Source organism: Phocoena phocoena, chromosome 2, assembly GCF_963924675.1.
Source record: "Phocoena phocoena chromosome 2, mPhoPho1.1, whole genome shotgun sequence".
Classification (NCBI taxonomy): Eukaryota; Metazoa; Chordata; class Mammalia; order Artiodactyla; family Phocoenidae; genus Phocoena; species Phocoena phocoena.
In genome coordinates, this window is record NC_089220.1 from 1192421 (window position 1) to 1218298 (window position 25878).

At 65.6% G+C, this 25878-nt stretch overlaps 1 protein-coding gene across 1 annotated transcript in view; it reads right to left on the bottom strand.

The window, feature by feature from the left end:
* KIF26A (kinesin family member 26A) overlaps window positions 1-24830 on the bottom strand; it is a 38421-nt gene extending 13591 nt beyond the window's left edge. Inside the window, exons 1-4 of the mRNA XM_065871477.1 lie at window positions 24608-24830; window positions 24006-24251; window positions 11361-11795; window positions 4610-4800 (exon numbers count right to left, since the gene is read on the bottom strand). Coding sequence (XP_065727549.1) covers window positions 4610-4800; window positions 11361-11795; window positions 24006-24251; window positions 24608-24649 — 914 coding nt within the window. The 5' untranslated portion in view covers window positions 24650-24830. The remainder of the gene's footprint in view (window positions 1-4609; window positions 4801-11360; window positions 11796-24005; window positions 24252-24607) is intronic.
* Between the last annotated feature and the right edge of the window lie 1048 nt (window positions 24831-25878).

Here is a 25878-nt window from a genome sequence, read left to right on the forward strand (position 1 = left end):
CCCGCTCCCGTCACAGCTGGCTCCCTGCTCCTCCCTAGGTCGGGCAGGGCCACCCAGGGTCCCCGAGGCTGGGGTGGGGCCACCCTGAACCCCCCAAGGCTCAAGGGGACGTGAAGGCCAGGAGGATGGGTAAGGCGCTGGGGGACAGGACATCGGGCTGCAGAGGCCACACCAGAAGGCAGTGCTTTGCCTGCTGCTCAAGGCCACAGACGGCTCTGCACCCTCTGTGACCCTCTCAGGAACCAGGGTGTCCGGCACAGACCTCAGCCCCCTCCGTCACCCTCAGGTCCCAGCAGCAGAGCACAGGGAGGTGTCCTTCCCCGCTGGACACGCCCAGGTCTCGCCTGGACAGAGGCTGCGCCCGGAGCCATCTGAAGTCCCGCCAGCCCCACGAGGCTGGAACGGTACTGGCTGGCCGTCTCTGCCCCATGGTCTGACCTAACTCGGGGCACCCCCTCCTCCCTCCCTGGCCCTGGGTCAGCCCCCGCGGGGCTGGGAGCTGAGAAGCTGTGCCCAGCCTGCCCAGCCCTCCAGGTCTCTGTTCTTACAGGCTTGCCTCACTGGGCATGACTCAGAGGCCTCGGGACAGCACTGTCTCCTGTGATGAAATCCAGCTCCCTTCAAAACCGGGACAAGCCCGTCAGCCACTGAGCAACGGCACCTCAGCTCACACGGTCTGGGGGTGGTCTCGGGAGGGTCCCAGCCTTCTGGGTGCACAGACCTGGTTTCCAGGCAGTGAGGGTGGGGGAGGAAGTGATGCCAGGCTTCACAGAGGCTAAGAGAACACACAGGCACCACACTCAGGACCCCGAACACCCACTGCATTGTTGGGGAGCAGGGTTGGGGTGTGGGGTGCTCAAGGCAGAACCTGCAGGGGGCGGGTGGGCACGTCTGAGTGGTCTGGCTCTAGAGAGGAGACTTGGAAAAGCAGGAACTTCACCTGCACTCACAGGTCTCCTCGTCCTCAGAGGACACCTCCCCCGGGAAGCCTGCCCTGATGCCCCCACACTGGGCTTCCCCAAACCCTGTGCCTGCTGATACCACGGGAACCATTCCACGCCCTGAGCCACAGGTTCACACGGCTGTGTCCCATCAGGTGGGGGCTCTGGAGGGCAGGAGTTTGCCAAGCCCAGGCCTAGAACACAGGGAAGCTCAGGATGAGGCCCTCAGGGAGGGAAGAAGGGAGGGAGTGAACTAATGAATGAGGGAGGGACCGAGCTCCTCCAACCTCCCTCTGAGCCCCCAGCCCTCTCACCTAATCCCAGAGGCCTTTCCCCAGGCTCACTGGCCCGGGTCATTAATTCACATAAGCAGAAAAGAAAATATTTGCCTTTTTACAAAGAAAAATTGCCTCTTCCAAACAAGAAGGTAATTTCACAGGCAGTTGGCCTTGATGGTGAGGTCCTTAATCACCCTGAGGAAACACACGGGCCTGTTCGGATGTGTGTGGGGGTCAGTTACGGCCAACCCAGGGCTTCCAGCCTGGGCCGCCTGGAGGCCGGCGGACCAAGCCACATGCCACATGCTATGCCCCACGCCTGCATCCCCCCTCTCAGAGCTGCCTGCTAAGGGGGCCTACGCCTCCAAGGCCAAGGCCCAAGGTCCTAGCAGCCCTGACCTGGACCGCTGCTCCCTGCCACGGCCTGCTTGCATTTTCCACGTCACCTGGGAACGTCACGCTGAGGCTATGAAGCTGCCTCACACACCCTGCCGGTGAGGGACACCTCTCCGCGGGGCCCTCCTGCCCGTGCACCTCTGGGCAGCAGCCGCTCTGGTTCTGGGCCTCTGCCAGGTGCCACACCTGACGTTCCGTGGCCTGGGCACCCGGGCTGACATGGGGAAGGGGGCTCCGCTGAGGCTGCAGTGGGGCGGCGGGGGTGCCTACGAGTGCAGGGGGCTCCTGTCGCCCTAGGAACCCACCACTCCCCCTGCCCTGCACCTGCCCAGAAGACCCCCAGCAGTTCTTCCCACGCCATCTAGATTCAGGGGTCCAGGAGGTGAGCCCCGGAAAGGCCCAGGAGCACAGGTAGGAGAGAGCGCTGATGGATGCATCTCGGGGGAGGAGAGGCTGCAGAGACAGGAAGGATGGGGACATCACACAGCGTCCCGAGGACTCGGGAAGGGGGAGTCAAGGTCACCAGAGCCTCCGGAGAAAACGTAATTACTGGCGGCCCGGCCTTTTCAGGACTCTGGTGGGGGCTGGCATGCTGAGCTCTCAGTCACAGCTGTGGCTGCAATGCCCGAGTGACCCACCCAGCCCAGCTGAGGCGTGCAGGGCGCTGGGCCTCACCCCTGTGCCCTACGCCCTGTAACAAGACCCTGGGCACCAAGCCACCCACAGAATCACCCCCACCTTGGCTTGCCCACAGCAGGGTGAGGGGCTCGGAGGTGGTCGGGAAGGCCCGCGGCTAGCATGCCCGCAGGGAGTGCTCAGGGCCAGTGGAGAACCCAGATCCTGACCCCACCCTATCCCATGTCCACTTGGCAAACACCGGACTCCTACTCAACCCTCAAAGCCTGTGTCCTGCGGCTCGGCTCCTTCAAAGGCTCCATGCTGCTGTCAAAGGCTGACAGACCCCACCCCGACTACCAGAAACTTCCGAGGGGCAGGACATAGGCTGGGTGTCAGCTTTGCCCCCCAGATGCCCAGTGAGGGATGCAGGTGGAAGCACGGAACATGCGCTCAGCTCGTGCCCGAGGCCCCCCGGGGTCCAGCAGCTCCTGGTCTTTGGGGACTCTGGACAAGCCCCTTTCCCCTCTGAGCCACAGCCCCACAAAGCAAAGAAGGGCACATACAGCTGAGAGCACCCCACCTCACCCCAACAGTGAAGGGTGCCACAGTCCCAAAGAGCAGAGGGTCTCGGGCCCAAATCAGGCACGAGCTGGAGACGGTGTTCCCATCAGGAACACCCACCCCACAACGTGGCCCATGACCCTCCGGAAGCCGTGGTGACTGGGGGCATCCAACAGGCTGGAAGTAATGGCAGCCGGCAGTGTCCCCCCCCCACCACCACCACCCCCCCCCGCCCGCCCCATGCCTTGTAAACCAGCCCCCAGCCCCCAGCCTGAGCGCTTGTTTCTATGGTAACTTCCCAAGGTCAGTGGAGGCAGCCTAGCTCGGCTGGAGACAAAAGGCGCACCCCTCCTGCGGGCCCTGGGCTGCTAATGAGCCAGTGTGGCCCCCAGACCCCGGAGCTGGTCTTCGTCCTCAGAGGGTCTCAGGCTTGAAATCCCCCAGCAAGCACGGCCTGATGGAGCGTGGCCGCTGCCCAAAGCCCAGGGGCAGAGACTACCCGGGCCAGGACACCTCCCGAGGCCCGCTTTGCCCCTCTCGTCCCCTCCACAGGGCTCCCGGGCCCTCCAGGCAGGCTCCACCTGCCCCGTAGCCAGAGTCCCAGCCAGGCTCTCTGCACCTAACTGGGGCAGTGAGCCCGCACAGGGCCACGATGCTGTGCTCACCAGCCCAGCGCCCCCCAACACCCCACCGTGTGCCCGCCACTGGGCCAAGCTGACGCGGCGCAGGCTCCTGGGATCAGGGGACCAGATTAGCGCCCGCAGGGGCTGCTAATGGGACAGTGACCCGTGCCGGGCCAGCCATCACCGCTCATTACCACCGGCACATCCTGCATTCCCCACACCGCAGGGGGAAGCTCGGAACACAAGGGCATCGCCGGGGGGCGTGCAGGTGGGAGAAGGGACCCCCTGCTCCCACACACCACTCCCCCGCACCCCGCACCTTGCTGACACAGCGCCCCGGCCTACCAGGCCTCGTCTACGCCAACCGACGGCCCAGGACCTGGTGTCTGCGGGGCCACGCAAGGCATCCCAGGGACGCGGACGGAGCAAACACCAGGCCCCGGTCGGCCCCGCGCACTGGAGCTCGGGCCTGGGATGGGGACCCTCTTGGTTCCTGCTGACGGTGGAGCCAGATCTGACAGCAGAGCCGTGAGGGGATGTGCCAGCAGCCCCCCAGGAGGGGGAGCCCGGTAGGTGGGGTGTGGGTACAGCCGGCCCCCAGGACAGCCTCCCAGCTCACCCCAACCTCCTCGGTCACCCAGGGATGCTCCCCCGGGCCCGTTCCACCCCTGTGCTCCCCGACTGCAGGGACAGCTGCCCTGAGACCTGCCTTATCCGCCTCCTGTCCACAGCCACCCTCCCCCTCCCGCCGGCCCTGGTTCAGGGCCGCCCGAGGACATCCACCACCCGCGGCTGAGCGTCCTCCCGCTGGGCCAGCGTCCTCTCAGGGCCTCACAGACATCAGCTCGCTGAACCTCTGAGGAAACTGAGGCACAGAGAGGTTACGTGACTTGCCCAGGTTTGCACAGCTCGGAGCGGCAGAGTTCGAACCCTGTCCCTGGCTGCACCCCACCCCCAGGGCGAGAGGCCTCCACTCACACTGCCGTCGATGTGGCTCCCTGAGAGGCCGGACGGACGGAAGGACGGCTGCGAGCTCCCCTTCTGCTCGACTGCCGGCAGCGCAAGGCCACAGATCTCTCCAGGAAGGCCCGCAGGCTGCCAGGCCAGGGGCTGAGGTCCCCAGGCCCCCTCACACTGTCAGCGCCCAAGCTGCCCCCAAGCCAGGCCCCGGCCCTGCCCCAGGAGGACGTACCTGAGGAAGAAGGAGGCTGCGGCTGATGGGCCCGTGGAGGCTCCCGCTGGGATGCCTGGGGCTGGGGTGACCAGGGCCGTGGTGCAGGCCCCGCCGCGGCTAAACGTCTTCGACGCACCATCAGGGCCCACGGACAGGGGGCCGTCCCGGACCGTGTCTGCCACCGCCACCGCGGCCACCGCCGCTTCAGCCTGGAGGGAAGCAGGGAGCCCGCATGAGGGACAGGCACCCGTCCCTCACCGGGGAGCCGGGGAAGCAGGCCTGTGCACCCCAGAGCCCAGCAAGCTCCCTGGGCCCTGCACGCACGGGACCAGCCGGCTCAGGGAGTGGCTGGAGCAGAGGTGGGCACAGACGTCCCCCCAGGGACTGGACTTTCCAGCCCCTCCCCCTTCCAGTTCCAGAAACAGAGTGACCACAGTGGTCAGGACCGATGGACAGGGACCACCCCCTCACCCCTGGGCCATCTGTCTGGGAGCACCCAGAGGCACGACTGAGAAGAAAGCACAATAAACATTTGTCATGAGCGCTAATTGCCCCACGTATGATAATACATTGTCTTCCCATCACCTGAAATACTACTCTGGCATTTCCAACTCATTAGCTAAAATAAATTCCGGAAAGGGAGACAGCCTCGTAAGGAAGCACAAAGATAATTAAAGGCGCCCCAGGACGGCGCTGGCAGACTTGAGATCCGGCCACTGTATATTACATTTATGCGCACGTGTCGGGCCCTGGACCCCCAGGCCAGACCTGGCTCTGGAGGGGGATGGACGTCGGCCACCCCAGCCCCATCCCCTTCCCCAAGGCTCCCCAGGCACCACAGCCCGGTCCCTGGGGCTTCTGGCTTCACTTGGCCCTGAGCCCTGTCCAGGGAGTTCTCTGTACCTGGATGAAAGGACAGGGGCCTGTCTGGTGACCCTGCCTGTGAGGAACCCAGGGGGCAGCCACACTCTAGAGGGCCTAGCGTCCTCGGGGTCTCCCAAGTGACACGGCCACAAGCCATGTCAGGTGGCACTTCAGCAGAATAAGCCATCAGGGGCCCCAGGAGGAATGTTCTGGCAGGAGGTCCCACCACCTCACAGCAGCATCCCTCCTCACCATGGCAGAGGGCCTCACCCCACCCAGCCCGTGGTCAGCACCAGCTCCCAAAACCCCCCTAGGGACACAGCAAAAACATGTCTGCAAAGGAAGTTCAAAGGGAGCCCCAAACCTTAAGCTGGATGGATGCCAAGCACCCCCACCTGGCCCCCCTGCAGCACCCCCAAGGCTGCAAGGACAGGTCAGTGGGAGAGAAGGGCCAACCTGGAATAGTCCAGGCCCTCGCCAGGCACTGTGCTAGCGCACCACACCCTGCCACCGGCCTCACATCTGCCTATAGGGCAGGAACTCCTATGCATCCCTCAGAACCCAGTCCGGCCAGCCCTCTCCTTCTCCAGGCCACTCCCTGTGCCTTCCCTGGCCTCCACCAGCCCTCAGACCTCCCCCAGCTTCCCCCAGTCTACGTAGTGCTGCCAAGTCACAGAGAAACAAGGCCAGGCTCAACTACCCAGCACCATATTCTCCGATCCCCCAAGCTTGCATGAGCACCTAGTGCATGCCAGGAATCAGGAGGCCCCGGAGGGAGCCTCTACACTTGCCCGGTCTCCTCCACATCCATGGCACCTTGCCTGGCACATAGCAGGTGTTCGATAAATCTGTCCTCCAGGAGCACAAGGCGTGGCAGGGACACGCGGAGCTCACGGCCAGGAGGTGGGCCCTGTGCCCCAGGGCAAGGGGGGTACTGCAGGAGCAGAGGGGCACCCGCTCACAGGGAACATTCCACAAGGCGGGGCGTCAGCCAGGCCTGGACCTGGGTAACGGGAACCGGACGCTGCTTCTCCTCCAGGCAGCTGTGGAGCTCAAGGCAAATGTGAGAGACGTGGGGCAGCCAAGGTCCCCGACAGCCTAGACGCTGCCCACTTCCCCTGCGGCCTCACACGCACGTGACGTGCGATGCTCCCTCACCTCAAACGTCAGTCCCCTTTCTGTCACTTAACATACGTGCTCCCCGTGAGAGATCTAAACTCCTCTGTCGAGCAGAGCGGTGGAGGACAGGACTGATGTTAAAAGCTGCGTCACCCACAGGGCCTGGCCTGGGTCTGGCTGAGCAACCCCCTGTGAGCAGCGCACCGCCGGGGGCTCCCGGGGGCCAGGGCAGGGCTCACCCCCACAACGCCCCTGGTACCCGCTGCCCCAACTGGCCCGAGGCGGGGCCCACGTCCAGCGGCCCAGGCTGGCCCGGCTACGCTGGCCAGCAAGGCCGCCTGGATGGCAGGGGACAGGGCTGTGAGGTCACGGCCCCACACGGCCCTCCACCCACTCCCGCGGGGCCCAAGCATCCCACCTCCCGCGCCGGCATCTCTGCCTTCAGCCAGAACGTCCGGCCCCACCAGCAACAGTGCAGGCCACCCAGCCTGCCTACGGCCGGCCGAGACCCACACTGACCTGTCGGGGGTCCCGCACGCGCCTCGGCTCCGCCGGCCCACGAGCTGCCGAGACCCGGCTCCGGCCACCGGGAGGCCGCTGCCGATTCCTGCCGGAAGCAGAGCCCAGACGCGCCAAAAGAAGCCAAGGGGGCGGGGGAGGGCGGTGGGAGGGAAGACCACGCACGACACGACACAACATGGGGACAGCAGATGGGGGGGGGGCGGGGGTGGGCGGGCGGCCAAACAGAAAACGTGATGGAGGCGCCACAGCAGCAAGGAAAGAAAAGCATGAAGAGAGGAGCGTAAGGAGGGCCCACCGTCCCGGGAGGCCCCTGCAGGAGGCTCCAGACCTCTCTGCAGGGTGCCCACGACGGGGCGCCGGGGTGCCAAGGAGCACGGCTTGGGAAACACCAAGCTAACCCATTCCTTAGGAGCCCTCTGGGCCTGCATTCTGCATCTGCCCGTGAAGGACAGCGCTCCCCAGCCCCTCAGGACAAATACCTCTCCGGGGGCCCCTTCGTGCCCAGAGGAAAGGTGGGGAGGCAGAGGAGGAGGTGGCTCAGGGGCGGCCAGAGCTGAATCTTGCCCTGCAGGGGGCACGGGTGGCATCGTCCACTGGGCATGTGCCGGGCCCCCTCAACGCTCTGCCCAGTCACCCAGAGGGCCCCGGGCTGGGACGGTCCTAGCCTCTGCAGATGCCTTGTCCCGCCCCCGTGTCACAGAAGCACCTCACATGGAAGTGGGGGCCCATCTGTCCAACTTCCACTCCACGGGCGGGTAAACTGAGGCCCAGAGGGGGTACCAGCAACGGGTTAGCCAGGTCAGAGGGACAAAGCTCCCTCCATCCCACGCCGTTTCGGCCTTGTCCCCGAGGACAGGTGAGCACCCACCAGGGACCCCCGCCAGGGTTCATGGGAAGTGGGGGGAGGCAAGCAGGCTGGCACACAGGCAGCAGGAGCCAGGTCCCCAAGCCAGGGCCACCCAGCCTCTGTGGACAGAGGGAAATCCTGGCTCCACCAAAAATGACCTCACCTCCCACTCAAAGCAGCATGCAGCACCTCCTCCAGGAAGCCCTCCATCCTCCCTGTCCAGGCCGAGCCTCCGCTGCCCCAGCCCCTGCGGCGGGCTGGGAACCCTCTGCTCCAGGTCCTCCTCCACGAACTGTGGGGCCCTGGGTAGGGCCCGGCCTGTGTCTACAAGACTAGGGAAGGTTCGCACAGGCTCTGCTAGCCTGGACCCAAGGTAGCTGCACCCTTCACCCAGTTACTCAGTCCCACCCTCAGCCGCCCCAGGCGGTGCTACCTTTAGCCTACCGTGGGGTCAGGAGGCCAAAGCCTCAATCTCTTGGCATCGGCTGTAAAATGAGTGCAGATGTCCTGTGAACATCTGACGGGGCCCTGCCAACATGGGGGAGACATCACGGTTCACAGCCGTGTCCCCGTGAAGCAGGCCAGGGCAGAGCACCTGGGGTGGCCCACGGGCACCTCCATCCCCCACGGTGGCAGAAATACCTCTGCCTGACACAGTCTGGAAAGCAACTGCCCGACTGTCCCGCTGGGCGGCTCCCACTGCCGGGAATCATCACTGGACACTCGGGAGGTGAATGACCCGGAAAGGGCCGAGCTCTGTGCTCTGGACGGGGAAGTGGGCTGCAGTCTCGACAACAGCGTGGTTGGCTGAGGGCTGCTCCATCCGGACAGTAGATAGCCATGCGCACAGAATGACCCCCGGCAGCCCACGGGGCAGGCTCCCAGCCACAGCGCCTAGAACACACCAGGCCCTCCACCCACCTCGCCCGCCCAGATCCAAGTCTGCCTAGAGACTGTGGCACCCAGGGCCGCTGATGGGCTGTGGTGGAGATTCACAGCACGTCTCTCCAGAGGTATTTAATTCTAGAGCCTAACATGCAGTGTTGTAACATTCCAGGGCCGCCTCTAATGATCAATGCCCCGGTTCAGGGGAAATTACCTCATCTGAGTCCAAAAGTTCTATTTATGGTTCTAATAATCTCTCTATTGATCGCCAGGACTGTTGTCTAATTAAAAATCCACTCCCACCCACCCTGAACGCAATCAATGCACACATAAAACCAACAGGGAGCCTTAAATGTTCACGTTTTACGGTGTGCAGGCCACCGGCGGGGCTGCCCAGCTAGAGGCCAGTGACCCCACCACAGCGCAGGAGGCTGCACCGAGGCGCTGCGCCATCCCGCCCTCTCCCACCTCCGCTCACCCCACTCCTCCGCCTCCTGGAGCCCTCAGAGCCGCGGCCAACCCTCTCTCCACCTGCAAGACTGCGCTCAGCTCCCTCCCAGGTAAGGAGCCCCCTGGCTATTCCCAGCAGCCTCCTCTGCCCCCATACACTTCTCGCTGGGCCCACCATCTCCGACACTTCCCTCCAGGCCCAGCTCAATGCCACCTCCTCCAGGAAGCCGCCCTGCTCTCTCGAGCCCCTCGGCACATTCCTCCCGGGCAGCCCAGCTCTCGGGCCAGGAGGCACCATGGGACTGGCACGGCAGAGGCTGGCCTCCCTCTTCTTGACCTCACTCAGGACTAACAAATGCAGGAGTCGGAAACAGTGAGGCCACACCCAGGGGGCGTTGTCACACCAACTGGAGGCTAGTTCAGACCCAGAAGTTCTTCCTGGGAGCCCCCTGTGCACCCCAGGCTACTGAGGGCCAGGGAGGCCCCAAGGACAGGGCAGCCTCAGGCGGACCAGCTCCAGCAGCGAGTCACAGGGGGCCAGCTCCCAACAAGGGCAGGGTCTCGCCAAGGGCCACCCTGGAGGCAGCAACGTCCAGCCAGCACATCTCAGTGCCGTCAGAGGGGCCAGCAAGCCCAGAGACGGGGGCAGGGCAGGGGTCAGTCCTGCCCAGGGACTGTACGGACTTTGCTCCAAGAGCTGGGGGCCCTCGTCGTGCCTCCAAGTCCCACAGCCCCAGGGGGCACGGAGACCCCAGGAGATGTCTGCCTCGTGCTCTATTTCAGAGACACTTGCTGGGCGAGTTGGTGCGGCTGGCGCTGTGGCGACTGGAAAGGCTTTCACAGCCACGCACCCGTCCCCCTGCCCCTGGGACTCCACGGGGGGCGGACGATACAGCCACACTTGTGCCGCACCGCTACCTGCTCCCCCCGGCCGCGACCCCACCCCCAGCTCTGTCTCCCAGTAAGGCCTCCCCACCTCCATGCACACAGACCAGTCCCTCTGCTTACAGGGTCCCTTCTACTTTGTCGCCTGGTGAGCCCCTATTCCAGGCACGGCTGGGCCCCCAGGAGAAGGCACCCCACCCCCCCCATGTCGCGCAGGGCTTGGGCCTCCTGGGGAAAGGCCCTCCCGGCGCCCAGCACACCTAGTCCCATGTACCACCAAACCCAAAGCAACTCCCTCCAGCGTCCCAGGAGACCCCTGATCCAATAACCCACCCTCTCCCGACCCCCCTACCCTGGTACGCCTTCTCTTAGAAGGAAGACTGGGGGGACACAGAGGACACTTGGGAGAAACTCCCACCAGAGAAGCCCTGTGACCAAGGCAGGGCCGGGCCCCCAGCTCCGCCCTCCGGAGCTGGGGTCATCTCAGGCCACGGGGCCCTCCCTGGGCACACCCAGCCCAGGTCTGGGGCACCCCCGGCACCCCTGGTGCCCAGAGCCGGTTCCACGGAAGCTATGCCACTGCTGCGGTGACAATCTGGTGGGCCTGAGGAGGGGAGCCCCGGAGCGGGGGGGGGGTATCCCGCAGTCCCCCAAAAAGAGGCGGCTCCTGAGAGGCCAGGCCCTGTGTGAGCGGGAACGGGGTCCCCACCACCTGCAGGCCCCCCGCAACCCTCCGGGCTCTGTCACCTGTCCAGGGGGCAGGGCTGTGTCACCCAGGGCTGCTGCACTCCAGGCAGGAGAGCCGGGACAGGGAGTCTCCAGGAGGAGATGTTGGATGACGTTCTGATCTTGCCCCAGCAGCCCACAGGGCCCTTCCATCAGCCCACGGCGCCACGCATGCTCTCAGAGTGGCCAAACCGTCCCCAACCACAGGCCTGTGCCAGGTGGAAGCGATGCTCCACGGTACACAAGAGGACCCTGCCCCCCAGTGACCTCGTAGGCTGACTTGACGAGGGCCTTGGGAATGTCTGGGGCCTCCTCCAAAAGGCACAGCCCCCCTGCTCTAGGGGGAGCCGTGCTGCAGGGCACCCACTGAGCTGGGCACTCAGCCCCGGAGAGCGCCCAGCCCTGACCGGCTGTAAGCGTCCTGCCTGGTGTCCCAGGGGGCCCAGAGCCCACTGCGCCCCGGGCACTCACCAGGCACGTCGGTGGCAGGAAGCTGTTGACCCTCGAGACGCTCCACATGCCCTCTAGGCACTGCTGGGCCTGGATGGTGACCGTGCTCAGTGCCCCGCCCAGGCCAGCAGGTGCCACCGACACCTGGACGCTGGGCCCGGACGGCCAGCCCAGCCCCTTCCTCCTGTCTGGCCCCACTCGGCCCAGCTGCCGCCCCACCGGGCCCACCGGCGCCGGTCCATCCCTCGGGCCGGTGGCGGCACCGGGGCTGGGGGGCATGAGTCCGGGGCCTCCATGGGGGGCGTCAGGGTCCTCGCGGCTGGCGGGCGCCTGAAGCAGCCGCAGAGCCTCCCGTGTGAGCTGGGTCAGGTGCGTGGTACAGACGTCACAGCGGCGCTCAGCCTCTGGGCGACACGCAGGCAGCTCGTCAAGAAGCAGAGCGGAGAGGCACGGGTCCTGGGGGAAGAGGGGACAAAGGGACAAAGGGATCAGTGCCTGGGTGCCAGGACTCACCGCCTGGTCCTCACGTCCTAGGCGCCAGGCCAGCGTCGTGGCGGCCACTGCACCATCCATAGCTGACTAATAAGCCCCGAACTGTCGTCAGCACACACCCAGCAGGAAATAATCATCGGGGCTTGAGAGTGAGGCTCGCGGCGCCCTTGACAACTGCCCAGCTCCTCCTGCCGTCATCACCACGCTCGCTCACGGCTAAGGAGGCATTCGCACGCTCCCCGATGTGCAGCCGCCCGGCCGAGGAGCAGCCGGGGGCCGGCAGAACAAAGCCTCCACGGCGGGCTGGGGGCGGCCAGCACCAGGGCCCCGGCTGGAAGCGACGTCTATTCCAGAGCCAGTGGAGGTGGGGCTGGGGGGCTGGAGACCCTCCCCCTGCCTTTGCGGCTGCTCCACAGGGCCGAGCTGGCGATTCCAAGTCCACGGGAAGACAGAGGCCGAGCGCGGCCAGCAGAGACAGGAGGCAAGGCTCAATGGCCTCCATGCTCCATCCCGGGCATGGACTTGGTCCCTGCAGCCCACCCCCTGGCCTGCACTGAGGGGGACACACGGGTCTAACTGCAAGCCTGGTAACCAGAGAGGGCTAAGAACAGGAGCCAGGGGAGCCCAGAAGAGGTCCTCGCCTAGCCTGGAGGTCAGGGAGGGCTTCCTGGAGGAGGTGACAATCCTCAGAAGGAAACTCACTGGAGGGAAGCTATTAAGAGTCCCATTCCCGGGGCCCAGCCCCTGCACCTCGACCCCCCACCAGGCTCTGCCTCAGCCTCTCCCCGGGGCAGCCCCGCAGGGCTCTGGGTCTATGCTGGGACCAGCCCCTCAGCATCCTTGCCCCTTCCCCGAGGGGCAAGCCCCAACCACAGGTGCCTGGCTGGAACATCCTCTCAGCAGAGCATGAGCCCAGTCCAGCCGTGGCTGTGACCACCCAGGACTTCCCCAGTGCCACCTGACAGAGCAAACCCCAAATGCGGGCCTGGGTCTCCAATTCGGCCAGCTGGTAGACTCAGCCAGCCCCATCCCTCCCCATCACCACAGCCTGGACCCGCTGCAAATCTGCAGAGCCGGGGCCTTCCCCCCTCCCTGGCCACACTTCTCCCAAAAGGTTCTAGGCAAGGCCTGGCTCCAGTCCAGCGGCCCTCTTGGCCAAAAAAGGACTACGACCTCCCCAAACCCTCAGATGCAGAAGCCGTAAGCACCGTGCAGAAGGGGGTGCCTCATTCATCCCAGCAGGGTTCCCCAAGCCTGAGCTGTGGCCAGCCTGACCAGTGTCCACAGACGCCTGGGAGGGCTCCAGAGGGTGACAGCTGGGACAGGGTGGCCTTGCCATGAAAGTCCACTCTGCTGGTCCAGCCTCAGCAGGGCATCGCTCTGCTTCTGTGTCCCCAGGACACGCAGACCTCGGAGATATTTCAGTTTCGGTCCAGATCACCGCAATAGAGGGAGTATTGAAATAAAGCCAGTCACATGAGGTTTTGGTTTCCCAATTACAAGACCTACGTTTACACCACACTGTAACCTGTTCAGCGTGCAATAGCATCGTGTCTAAAAAAACAATTTAACGTTAAAAAAACAGCGCGGATTAAAAAATGACGCTGTCAGAAAAACGGCGCTGACAGACTCGCTGGACACGGGGTTGCCACAAGGCCTCGGCTCGCAGAAAACACCGCACCTGTGAAGCACAGCAAAGCAAAGCACGTCCAATCCGGTGAGCCTGCGCCGTCCCACCCTCCCGGCAGGCTCGGCCGTAGAGCTGCCCCCTCAGTGCCCCCGGGCAGGCCTGGTCGAATGACAGCGTGACCCCAGCCAGGCCAGGCCTTGCCAGCTACCTGATTTACAGGCAGCTCCGGAAGGCCTGGCTTTTCTCCAGCAGAGGCTGGCGGGCCCCAGAGCCTCGGAAGCGCCCAGCGTGTCGGGTCCCAGTCAGCGACACCACCCCCGCCTGCTGCTCCCCCGTGGGGCCCCGGGGAGGCCCGGAAACGCCGCAGGGACCCCACTCGTGTTGCCCGTGGGCCACAGATGGAATCCAGACGGCGGCCCAGCCACGCCTGGCTCCCACGGGCCGGCTGTCACTCCATCCCCCACCCCCAACCCCGCCAGTTTTCCAGGCCCGGCCCTGATGACTCTGGTTTTTCCACTCAGCGGGAGGCAGCTAATGGTGGGCTGGTGAGAGGGCGAGGGAGGGCGGCCCGCTAGAGCCATTAACCAACTTGAAAGGCGGCCCAGACCCCGCCCGGCCCAGGCCCAGCTGCCCATTGTTCTAGGGGCTCTGCTTCCGGGGAGCCCTGGCATCCCCTCCACGGCCTGCACAGGAGGAGGAGGAAGGAAAGTGGGAAGCGCAGGGCATGGGGGGCTGCTAACGGCCCTGGGCCCGCACCAGACCCCCACCGCGCGGCCACGGCAGCCCCCCGCCCGAGCCCCGCCCCCAGCCGGTCCCGAGGAATTCAGGTGGGGCGCCAGGGAGGCCCCAGCGGCCCCAGGCCTCAGGCTCTGAGCATCAAAGCCCTACGTGGGAACCACAGGGGTCTGCTCTGGGGGGAGAGAGCCCCCCCTAGCTCAAGCACACCCTCGCACAGGGAGACAAGCCCAGGGCTGCCCGGTCACCTGCTCGGTGAGCCAACTGAGGGGGTTTCTGCGCTCGTGGCCCCCCCAGGCCACGGTGTCCCCAGTCCTGCCTCACAAGTTCCCAGGAGGGCCAGGCCCAACACACCCGGGCCCACCCCACGGCCAAAGCCCCCTTGCAGCAATGGCAGCCGAGCCCACCCCTTGGGGGACCCTCACATCATCACTGCCGAAGGCTGGCTGACCCCCCGGGCCTCAAGGGGCTCCCGGCGTGGGGCAGGCCCGTCCCTCCAACCCGTCTCCTGTCACACACGTGAGATGGCAAAGGCCAACAGGAGCAGGGACCCGCGTGGGGTGACCGCACGGAGAGCCCAGCGGACCCTGAGCCCCTCCGACAGGCCAGGCAGCAGCGGCTGGGCCAGCACAGGGGCCAAAGCGGCTGCTCGGGCAGCAGTTGGGCCACTGAGCAGCCTGGGACAGTCACTGCACGCTGGTCACTCAGAACCACAGCCCTCGCTGGGGGGACCAGCCTGGGGAGCGCAAGCTTTGGGCAGGACAGGCCTAGAGCCGGGATCCCCGCCCCCAGCACCCCGGCCCAGCGCTCAGGGCTCCAGGGAGGGGGCTTCTCCTGGGAGCTGGCACGGGCCACTCCCAGGAAGGGCACCCTGGACCCCAGAAGGTGAGGGGTGACGGCACCTTCCACACCACCTGCCGACCCCTGGGCAGCCCTCAGGGAGACAAAGGCCCCTCCCCACTCCTCAGCCACCCCTTCCCCCCAGTGCAGCCCGCAATCCTCAGACCCCAGCACAGGGCGGGGAGCTGGGGGACGCCTGGGAGGAGCAGCCAGCCCTCCCCCGGGCCTGGTCTCCTCTCCCAGCCCTGGAGCAGCTCCTGGTAGCTCCAGGGTCCACAGGCCCAAGTTCCAGAATCTTAACCCCTGAAAGCCCCGGCCACCATGCAGCCTGGCACCCACCCCTCCCCTCCAGAGCCCAGCACCTTCAGAAAGACAGTAGTTTTCCTGCTGCAAAATATTACTTTTAGTTTCCGCTTTGTGGTCTAATCAAACAGATATTTCACTCGCATTTGGAAACTATTTTTCTTAATTTGGTTCAACTTAGCGTCGCGCACCACCTACCCTGCGCGCTGCCTGGCTTTCAGGGAGCCTCCCCGCACTTAAAAATGACGACTTCTCATCCTTCGCTTTGTTTCTGGGTCTCCGAGTTGCTTTAAGTAATCCTTCCATTTGCTCCTGTGAGGGAGTCCCGGAGGGGGCCGCGCTGCCCCACCATCACCACCAGGAGAGGCCTCCCCAGCCCGGCGGCCAGGCCCCCCCGCGGGGCAGGAGGGGAGCTGACCGGAAGCCCCCCACCCCACCGCCACGGATGCCCCCCGGGAGGGGGTGGGAAGGGGCTCTATTCCCCAATTCAGAAAAGCCCCCAGGCCGCAGGGCTATGAGGCGACCCTCTCTGAGCCTCCATCACCCCGTCTTTTAAAAGGGGGCCTGGGCACCCACCGGCAGGGCGGCTAGGAGAGCACATGGGCCCAGAGGCCAGCCACACGGTCAGGCTCGACAAGCAGGCGCTGAGCAAGGTCCCACCAGCCACAGTTCCCTCCGCCCCATCCTCCCTTCTCTCCACAAACAAAGCAGCTGGGCCGTGACCCCGAGCGGCCCCCTTTTCCGGAGTTGACAACAGGTCCAGGAAGGGACCCCTGGCTGCCGGGCCGGGCGCTGCCCTCCCGGGCTCTGCTGTCGAGGACATTCCCAGGTCGCGTGCAGCGGGCTCGGTTTCCAGCCACACCGCAGCCATCCCAGGCCCTCCCTCCCTCCCTCCCTCCCACCCACCCAGCCAGGGCCTCACCAGGGGCCCGGCCCCCAGCCCCAGGCCCCACCACCTGCTGGGTCCAGTGGGATGCCTGGAGACCCAAACCCAACCCTCCCTCTGCCAGCCAGGCCGCCAGAGACCACCCCGGCCTGCAGGCCTGCAGCTCTGAGGCCCCAAGCTGACACGGGGGGAGGGGAGGGGGGCCGCAGCCTGGCCCACCCAGCGCTGCCCAGCACCCATCCCCAAGGCCCTGTGCCAGGCACCGGCCAGCTGGGCAGCTCGGGGCACACACTAGCTCATTGAGACCTCCTCCCCTCAACGGCCTCTCTATCCTCCACACGAGGCCACACAAGGGTGGCGGGGGCCCGGGGGACTAAAGGCCAGACAGGCAGGACGGCCTCAGCGGGTGAGGGTGGTGGAGAAGCAGCTCCATCAGGACACCCGCCGCAGGGTGGGAGGGGGTGCCTGGCACGCAGCCAGACACAACCTTCAGTCTGTCCACCTCTGGATGCGAGCACAGCCTGTGGACCTCAGTTTCCTCATCTGGACAACGGGCCGTGGCAGATCGCACCCCGCAAGCCCAGCCACGGCCAGGGCTCCCAATGCCACTTGGGAGGCTCTGAGTCCCGGCAAAAGGGGCAGGTGCAGAAGCCGAATGGGGCCCCTGCCTCCAGGTGGCCCCAGATACCGTGTTCTCCTGCACACAGGGCCACCCCCGCCCACCAGCCCCTCCGACAAGGCTGCCAGAAGAGCTCGGAACTACGGCTCTTTATCAGAGGGCTTCCCAGGACCCCCCAGGCCCCACTTCTACTCCAGGGCTGGAGCGCAACTGCACTCCACCCCACTTCCCGACCTTCGACCTCATCCTGCTTTCCCCTTGTCACCCTACAGGGCACCCAAGACACAGTCTCCACATGTGCTCCGGGCAACCCCATCCTCGAGCTCTTGATGCTCCGCCCCTGGAGACCCTCACCCCACCTCTGGGCTAATTCCAGCCCAGATCAAATACCACCTCCTCCAGGAGGTCCTCCTGGGTGCCCCTTTCCAGAGCCCTCCCTCCCAGGGCACTTTGGTTAAGAGCACAGACTTCAGAGGTGGAGAAGCCAGGGTGCGTGGCCTCGGGCAAGTCACTCACACCCGTGTGTCCGCTACTTCCTCCCCTGGCACGTGGGGTGGTGGAGCTAAGCACATAATTCCCAGAGGCCTGCTCACTGGTGACAGGTTTTGAACAGGCCAAGTATGTGGGGCTGGCGGGGATTCCAGGAAGCAAAACTGGGCTGTGGCCTCGCACCAAGGCTGTGTGGGGGAGGATGGTGACGGGGAGCCTAGGACGGGGCAATTCGGAAGGAGCCGACTCTGCAGACCACACCCCCGGGCAGGGCACGGGGCAGGGCCAGCGCCCGGCACGCTCCACCCGGAAACACAGGCAGCTGCGCAGGCCAGCATCCATCACACGGGATCAGAGGTGAACGCACACGGCGGTGTAAGGACATCCACCCAAGATGGACACAGCAGCCTGTCACTGGGCCGTGTAGGACCGTAAATCCACCAGCCCCAGGCACCCAGCTGAGTCCACCCACCCCTGCCCCAGCCCAGCGCCCACAGCCGAAGCCTGGGATGCTGCCCGGGGGGGCAGGGAGCAGACCAGATGAGTCCGGGGAGCCCTCCCAGGAGCCCTGCAGTCCACGTTGGTCCCTCGACCACAAAACGTAGCACCAGAAGCGAAAGCGCCCCTTCACCCAGAGGGGGCCAGAGTGTCTACTCAGCCCAAGGACGCTGTTCCCAGACAGGGCAGCTGAGGCCCTGCCAAGAAGCGACCACACCACAGGAGCTGGGGCCACAGGAGCTAGGGCCACGGGAACTGGGGCCACAGGAGCTGGGGGAGAGAGGCTTGTCCACCACGCGTCCACCCAGCGGGAATGAAGATCACGGGGCTCAGAGGCCAGGGCTCAGGGGTGCGTGACCAGAGAGCAGCTCCCAGAGGGTCCCAGACAGCCCAGACTGGCTGCTTCCAGAAACCTGACAGGGGACAGCCTGGCCCTGAATGCCACCCCCCACCGCACGGGTTCCCCGTCCCCAGGAAGCAGACGAGTGGACGGAGGCCAGACGCACTGAGGGACACTCGATCCACTTCCATCCTGTTTATTTATTCATACCCCACACCTTCTTGCACAAAAACTGCGGTGGCTTCCAGGAATTACTCGGCATAAATTGGGAGTAAAACCACGTGGCTAGAGACAGTCACGTTAGAGCAGCTGGGAACGATCAGTTCCCACAGATGTGTGAGAAAGGGCCCACGCGGTTGGCGGAAGCTGAAGACTGCATTTGCTGTGAGCTTCCTGGCAGGCAAAGGAAAAAGGAAACTAGACTTTCCTTGCCATTCAAGACGACAACCAGCTCTTCCAACTGCCAAGTAAAAGATCCCTTCAGGACACTCGAGGGAGCCTTGAGAAGGCCCCAGACCCCCTCCCTTAAGCCATGCCAGACCAAGACAAGCCCCCGGAAAGGCACTGAGCAGCCCGAGGTACAGGGGTGACACCCTGACCCTCCCCCTTTCAGCAGAGAGGCAGTGAGGAAAGTCACCACAACTCACTCCCCTGCTCAGCCCCAGTGCTGACTGCAACTGGACTCCCCTCAAGAAGCTCCCTACCCCAGACCCCAGCCGGCCCCCAAAGCCCCATCTCTGCCTCTGGCTGACATTCAGAGGACAGGTGCTCAGGACCCGAAGCTCAGTCCCGCCCCCACTGCCCACCCTCACTCCCCGAAACTCCAGACCAGCAAGGACCCAAGACGGGCACATGGATGGGACCAAAGGAAGTTCTCAGGGACAGCAGGGGACACCAGCTAGGCCACCGCCCACCTAGGGAGGAGGGGGCCAGGGCAGGGTGTGGAGGGGCCGGCCGAGGTCTCAGAGGCCAGGTGGCAAGGCCAGGCCTGACCGGCCTCCTCCCTCCTCCCGCCCAGGCTTGGTCCCCACGGCCTGATCCCTCCCCGGCTGAGTCGTCAGTCCCCTACCAGCTGGGAGAGTGCCCAGCAGCCAGCCAGGGAGCACCGGCCCCTCCCACACCTCCCAGCTGCCTCTGGGGCCTGCCAACACCTGGCTCAGCTGGAGAACGCTGCTGACACCAGGCGCCCCGCCCCGGGGAGCCCCCCCAGAAGCTGGTGGAGCTCAGGCCAGGCTCCAAACAGCATGGGGGACACGGGCCCAGGGACTGTGACCCCAGGTGGCAAATGTCCAGCACCAGCTGGGCCAAGCCCCTGCCGCCCCGGGACCCCACCATGCCATACCAGCGCGGTCAGAGCTGGGGGCGGTGGGGACAGACCACGCAGGCTTCCTGGGGGTGGTGACAGAGGCCCACCACTCCTGAGCCAGGCCCCAGAGAGAGATGGGAGGGTCTCCAGGCCTCTAGCCTTAGAAGCCTGGTCACTCACCCCGAGCTGTGCCCGGGGTGAGCCCACGGCCTCCCGGCAGCCTTCAGACTCGCTGTCCAGCTTGGCGAAAAACACGAACCAGTGCTGGGGCTGCATGGGTGGGCAGTGGTTCTGGAATTCGCAGGGTGGGGGAGGACGAGACCCCCCTGTCCGGGTGAGCGAGAGATTCCCAAGATCGAAAGGAGAACTGATCACTTCCCCCATCTGAGCATTAATCAATTCAGTGCCGTGTTGACACGTGGACGTCACGGGTTCCAGAAGAGTCGCCACCTCCACGCGATGCGTCTGGGCGGCAGCTGGAGCAGATCCCCAAGCAGGATCCCTGCCCCCCACAGCTGCAAGGGGCTGGGGACCGCCATCCTCCACAAGGGCCTCATATGGAGCGGCGGGGAGAGCCAAGATCCAGTCCGGCAGCCCTCGGGGTGAACACAGCAGGGTGTGGGAGGCAAGATCTGGTCACTCAGTCGTTCAACAAACGTTTCTGGGTGACCCAGACCCCATGCCTGCCCTGACAGAGCTCCTGGCCTGGGGGTAGCACACTGGCCACAGAGACCACACAGTGGCTGTGGAGTGTGGGAAGGGCTGAGAAAAGGCGGGGCCAGGTGGCAGCAGGGGTAGCCTCTGGGAGGACGGTGGAGATGTGGGGGAGGGAAAGCTTGGGGGAGGGGAGGGGAGGAGAGGTTCACTGCACATGGAGGGCCACCAGGCTCTGTGTCAGGAGCTCAAAGTGAGGCCACTCAGTGAGGTCCGAGTCCCCCACCACCGTCAGCTGCCCAAGCAGGGCTCACGGCAACTCAGGCTGTACGGTTCCACCAAATGAGTATGGGGTGGGGGTGGGGGGGTAAGTCTGTCAAAGGGGCACGGGTGGGGGGAGTCTGCCAAAGGGGCACGGGGGGGGAGTCTGCCAAAGGGGCGCTGTGGCAGACCACCATGCAATGAAGAAGGGGCCCCGTGCCCAGGGGCTGTGCCTTTCGGGGGGCCTCGGTCTGGCCTCAGTCTGGCAGGGCCCAGGTGGACAGCAGGACCCAGGACTGGCCAGGGACCCTCCTGAGGGCTCCACAGTTCAGAGAGTCCCCTCTGGCTGCCCCGAGGGTGGGCAGCTGTGGGTGGGCTGGGCCAGGGGACAATGACAGGGGCCTGCAGGAACTTGGTGACCAGTTTGCCAGGGAAGGCTGGGGCCTCAGCTTCTGACTCGGGGGATAGAGTGGCCAGTACTAAGCTGGAGGGCGCTCAGTTGTGGAGGAGAGAAAGGCCTGGCTTTGGTCCCTGGGTGGGGGGTTCTGGGAGCTCCCAGCAGAGGCCTCTCAGAGGCAGGGGCAGGGAGAGCAGAGCAGGGAACTGGCAGGACCACCTGGGGAGGCTGGGGCAGGGGGAGGGGGTCTGGGGAGAAGCAGGGCATCTGCAGCGGGGCCCACGGGAGGAACGGCCCATGGAGGCCACAGGACAGTCCGAAGGGCGTGCTCCAGGCCACGCAGGGGTCCGAAGGGGTCACTCAGAGACAAGGCCTTGGACCCTGGTGAGAGCAGAGGTGGCTCCGTGGAGGCCCAGAGGCCCCAGCCTGGCGTCCCCTCCACAACCAGGCCCACCGCCCCTCACAGTTCAGGCAGGACGGTCTCTGGGCTCCAAGCTGGGCAGGCAGAGCGTGTTCCCTCCCCCACGGCCCCCAGGGACATTAGGGCTCAAAAGCAGGGGGCACAGTCCTATCTGCTCCGCATGGATGAGGTCCCTGGGCGGGAACCACGGTCATCCTCACTGCCCAGGTGCGGAAACTGAGGCAGGCGCGGGGAGAAGGGAGCAGAGGCAGCAAGGGGGAGGCGGGCCCTCCACCCAGGCTGCCCGCCCACCTCCCATGGGCACCAAAGACCTAGGCACAGCACGACCCCCGAGCCTACATCCCAGCAAAAGCAACAAGGGCTGAGGCATACGGGCCAGCCTGTGCCAGACGTGGCCCAACACACCTGTGAAAGGGGTGCGAAGGTGGCCCCAGGTACAGAGAGGGAAACCGAGGCCACGAGCTCTCAGCGAACCTGCCCAAGGCCCCACAGCCCGGAGCTGTCAGCTGGCAGGAGGGTGGGCAAGAAGCCAGCGGGGAGTCAAGCCCCGGCAGGGATGCCTCAGGCAGCGTATGGGGTGGCCGTGAAGGACCACGTCCCTCGACCCTTGCAAGGCTCCCTCCCACCTGAGACCAGGCAGGGACCCCAGGGGCAAGGGCCTCTCAGTCAGGCTGGGGTCCCAGCTCCACCCTCATCCCAGGCCATGGGAGCCCAGAAAGCCACCTCCGGACCGGGGCCTCCCCAGATGCCCCAAGCATGGGACTAAGTGAGATGACAGCCAGCAAAGTTCTCTGTAAACCGTGAAGTGCCGTTCTCACAAAGCTCATCTCCTCATGGTGAGAAACAAGAAAGGGCCCCCTAGGGAAAATTCTAGACCACAAACTCTACACTCCAGTGCCTTGTCCGCCTCAGAGCAGAGCCCAGTGCCCCTGGACCATCGGGCCAGACTCCTGCCCTGCGGGAGCTCTGGGGCAGGCCGGGTGAGGCTGCAGGCTGTGCGCGGATCAGCCTGGGTCACACAGGACAATGACACCCGCCAAGGCCCCAGCCACCTTGCCCCATGTCCCACGGCCCGGGTGGCTCAGCCCAAGGGCCTGAAGCCCCCTGGGGCCCATTCCCACCCTCTCTGGAGAAACAATGGATGACGGGGCCCTCCCTTCCTCAGGTACAGCACCCTACAGGTTGGACAGCACCCCAGAAGGGCCCCTGGAGGCTACCCCATCTGACAAAGGAGGAAATGCAGCGGGGGAAGGGGCCAAAGAGATCAACAAAGCCAGAGACCCTGGTCTGCTGCGTGAACAGGCCGCTGGGTGCCAGGGACAGCTGGGGAAGGGGGTAAGCCCTCACCTGGCACTGAGGGGTACCCAGTGTCAAACGCCAAACTCGGGGAGGCCAGGGGAGGTGGAAGGTGAGCACTGTGGGTGGTCCAGGGCCTTCCCTGATGAGCTGTCTGCAGGAAACGACCACTGAGACCTCCAGATGAGGAACCCCGAAGCCACCAGCGACTGGTGTGACCTGCAGCTCTCTCCACCAGGATCCCCTGCCCACCTGCGACCCACCGGCCACATGTCCAGCACCACCAGGCAAAGCCCAGTTCAGTCACTAAAGTCTCTCCTCTCTCTGGCCTCAATTTCCCCTAACGGGGTAGTAAGATGGCCCTGTGGCCCTGTCAGGCCCCCAGGAGTCTAGCCCAGAACACCCTCTCCTGGGGCCGTGAAGGTCTTCTCACGTCTTTTCAACCAGATTCAGGCCATGTGGGGCACAGAGCGTCGCAAGGCTGTACCCTGCTCAGGGCAGCAGATGTGGGAGCATGCAGCCCCACCCCAGGGCGGGCCACAGGCCCCCTCCCCTGACCGCAGAGCGAGGGTGCCCAGGACACAAACCAGACTCACATCCCCACTCCCAATGCCACGGGGAACACCGCTGGACCCCAGGAGGCCGGGGTCTCGCCCAGACAACAGGGCCTCCTTGGAGAACTATATTTAGATTCAGTGGGGATTATGCAGGCTTACTTCCCAAGACAGCTTTCAGAAAGGCTGCAGGTCAGGCGGGAAGGGCTTCCTCTGGAGAACCCCCCCCCCAGCCCCCAGCTTCCCAGGCTGTGCAAACTTCCAGAGCGCATTGTTCCTGGAACAATGGTCCCTGCTCCTTCCAAGACCAGGGCAAGCCCGCTGGCTACAGAATTCGGCAGAGCGCCCTCCCCTGGCCAACACCTTGGCAGCTGGGTCTGGAGCCTGGGGGGCCAGATGGGTGGCCACTGCCTAAAGTGGCAGAGCCCCAGGCTGTGGGCCACACGCAACTCTTAGCCATGGCCCTGGGAGGGGACAGAGAGGGGGCCCCCCCCCACAGCAGCTGGCCCACCCTCTGGCCCTCCAAGCCCTCCTGCCCCAGGTATGCAGTTTCCAGACACTTGGCTGGGGGCCCAGGTGCTGCAAGGGCGACAACGCACCAAATAACCTCTTGCCTCTGGCAAGGCAGGAGCTGTCCCGCCCCGGGTGGAGGCCCCGCCATCTCCCCCTCTTCTCCCTCTCCCAAACACACACTAGGCTTCCAGCTGTGGGACATCTGCAGCAGAAACGCCCACCCAGCCCCTCCCATCAGACAGTGGGACCCTCTTAGGATGAAATGCCCCAACTCACACACAAGGTGTTAACAGACGGGAAACCGAGGCCCAGAGAAGGGAAGGGACTGGCCCAAAATCCGCGGTGGAACCTCGCCTCCCTCCGGGCCCCGAAGACTCCCAAGTTCCAGCATAGGACCCGTCCCAGGGGCCGGCCTGAGGAAGGGTCACTTACCCGGAGGGGTGTCCCGGGCCCGCCGACCAGCTTCCACGCCTGTCGCTTGAGCTCGGCGAGCTTCGTGTGGCAGTGGCGGCACCAGCCGCCTCCACCAGCCGAGTGGCCCTGCTCCGCGCCCGCCCCGGCGCCCTCGGGCGCAGGGCGGCTGCCGCATGGATCCTGCTCGAGCCCGGCGGTCAGCCTCTTGCGGGGGGGCACCTCCAGCAGCTGCAACGTCTCGCGGGCCGGGCCGCCCTCTGTCACCTGGTGGGGGGGGTGGGCAGAAGGGGACAGTGAGCTTGGGCCGCTGGGCGGCGCCACCCCGGTACCCAGCACCGGAGACTCCAGACCTCAGAGCGACCCAGGCCGAGTGACTCACTCGACAAAGTTACGAGCGCTGGGCACGAACCTGCAGCGCAACGTGTTCTTCCATCCCGGGAGGGCTTCATTGCCCGCCCCCCCCCCCAGCGGGAGGCCCGTCGCCACCCGCGCTCCGCTCCAGGCCCGGCCCCCAGGGGGCGCCGCGCACCCTGCCAGTGTCCTCTGCGTCCCGGGCTCGGTCCCGGGCCATCCGCCGGCCCCCAGCCGCCCGCCTCCCTCTCGTGCCCCGCTGCGCGTACCGCGGGCTGCGCCGCACACAGGGGGGCGCCGCGGCTGCCCATGGCCGGGACGCAGGAAGGGCTAGGCCGTCGCTTCGGGGCCACGAGGGCTCTCCCGGGTCGCCGCGGTTACGTGATCCGGCCTGAGGACGCCCCCATGGCGAGGCCGGCCGCTCCGAAGTTCGAGGAGCAGGCAAGTGGCGGAGAGCGCGATGGCTGTGGCGGCGAGCGCGCTCGGAAACGAGGGCGGGGCCGGGGACTCCGGGGGCGGGGAGGGGCGGGGCTCCGGGAGAGCTGTCCCGCCCCGCCCAAGCCCTCGCGCTGCAGTGTGTGGGGGAGGGGGTCCCGCAGCGCCGCGCGGCCGCACCCACTCCGAGGCCCCCAACCTGTTAGGCGAGTCCCAGCCCGAGGGAGGGGCGCTGGGGGCCGCGGTGAGATACCCCGTACACGCGCGCGTATGCGCCTTCCTGCATCTCTCCTGGGACACTGGGGTCTCCTGGGAGGCCCCAACCCACTCGTCACTTTACAGGCGAGAAAACTGAGGCCGCGGAGGGGAAGGCCTTGCCCAAGGTCACACAACAAAGTGGAAGGGAACCCCGGCCCCCAGGCTCCCGATCGCTTTTTCCTGAAAATCCAGCGCACTCCGCGTGTCGGTGGCCACACTTTGGGTCTAACTGTCACGCATGGGTGAGCATCGCCGGGCTCTGCGCCTCGGAACGTGCAGCGCCCATGCCAGTCTATCTGTGCCTAGGCGTGTCTGCAAACGGCACGCGAGTCTTTGCAGCCGCGCGTGTGCAAGAAGGCCGGTGTGCGCGCCGTGCGCCCGGAAAGAGGGAAGAGGTGGCCCTGGGGGTGTGCGCGGGACCTGTTGTCAGCCGGCCGGGCAGATGGGAACTTAGCTCCGGAATTAATTGCCTGTTAGTCTCCGGCTGGGAGGTCGCCCCCCTTCTCCGGCGACCAGTTGCTCCCGCTCCAGCTCAGCCCTAAGTGTCTTCGCTATCCGAGGCGGCAGGCGGATCCGGGTCCGGCTCTGGGTCAGCCAGAAATCCAGGGTCGGGCTCCGCGGGCGCGGCCACCCGGTTTCTCGCGACGCGAGCGCCCCCTGCTGGCCGCCTCGCACCCGCCGCCGCGAGGCTCGGAAAAGGCCTCGCGCCACACGTCCGAGGCGAAGAGGCGCGCCGGGGGAGGGGGGCTAGAAGGAGCGGAGCCAGAGCAGAGGGCGGCTGGAAAACCGCGGCCCAGGCGGAGACCCCAACCGCAGCTCCCCGGCACGCAGTGCGACCCTCACACAG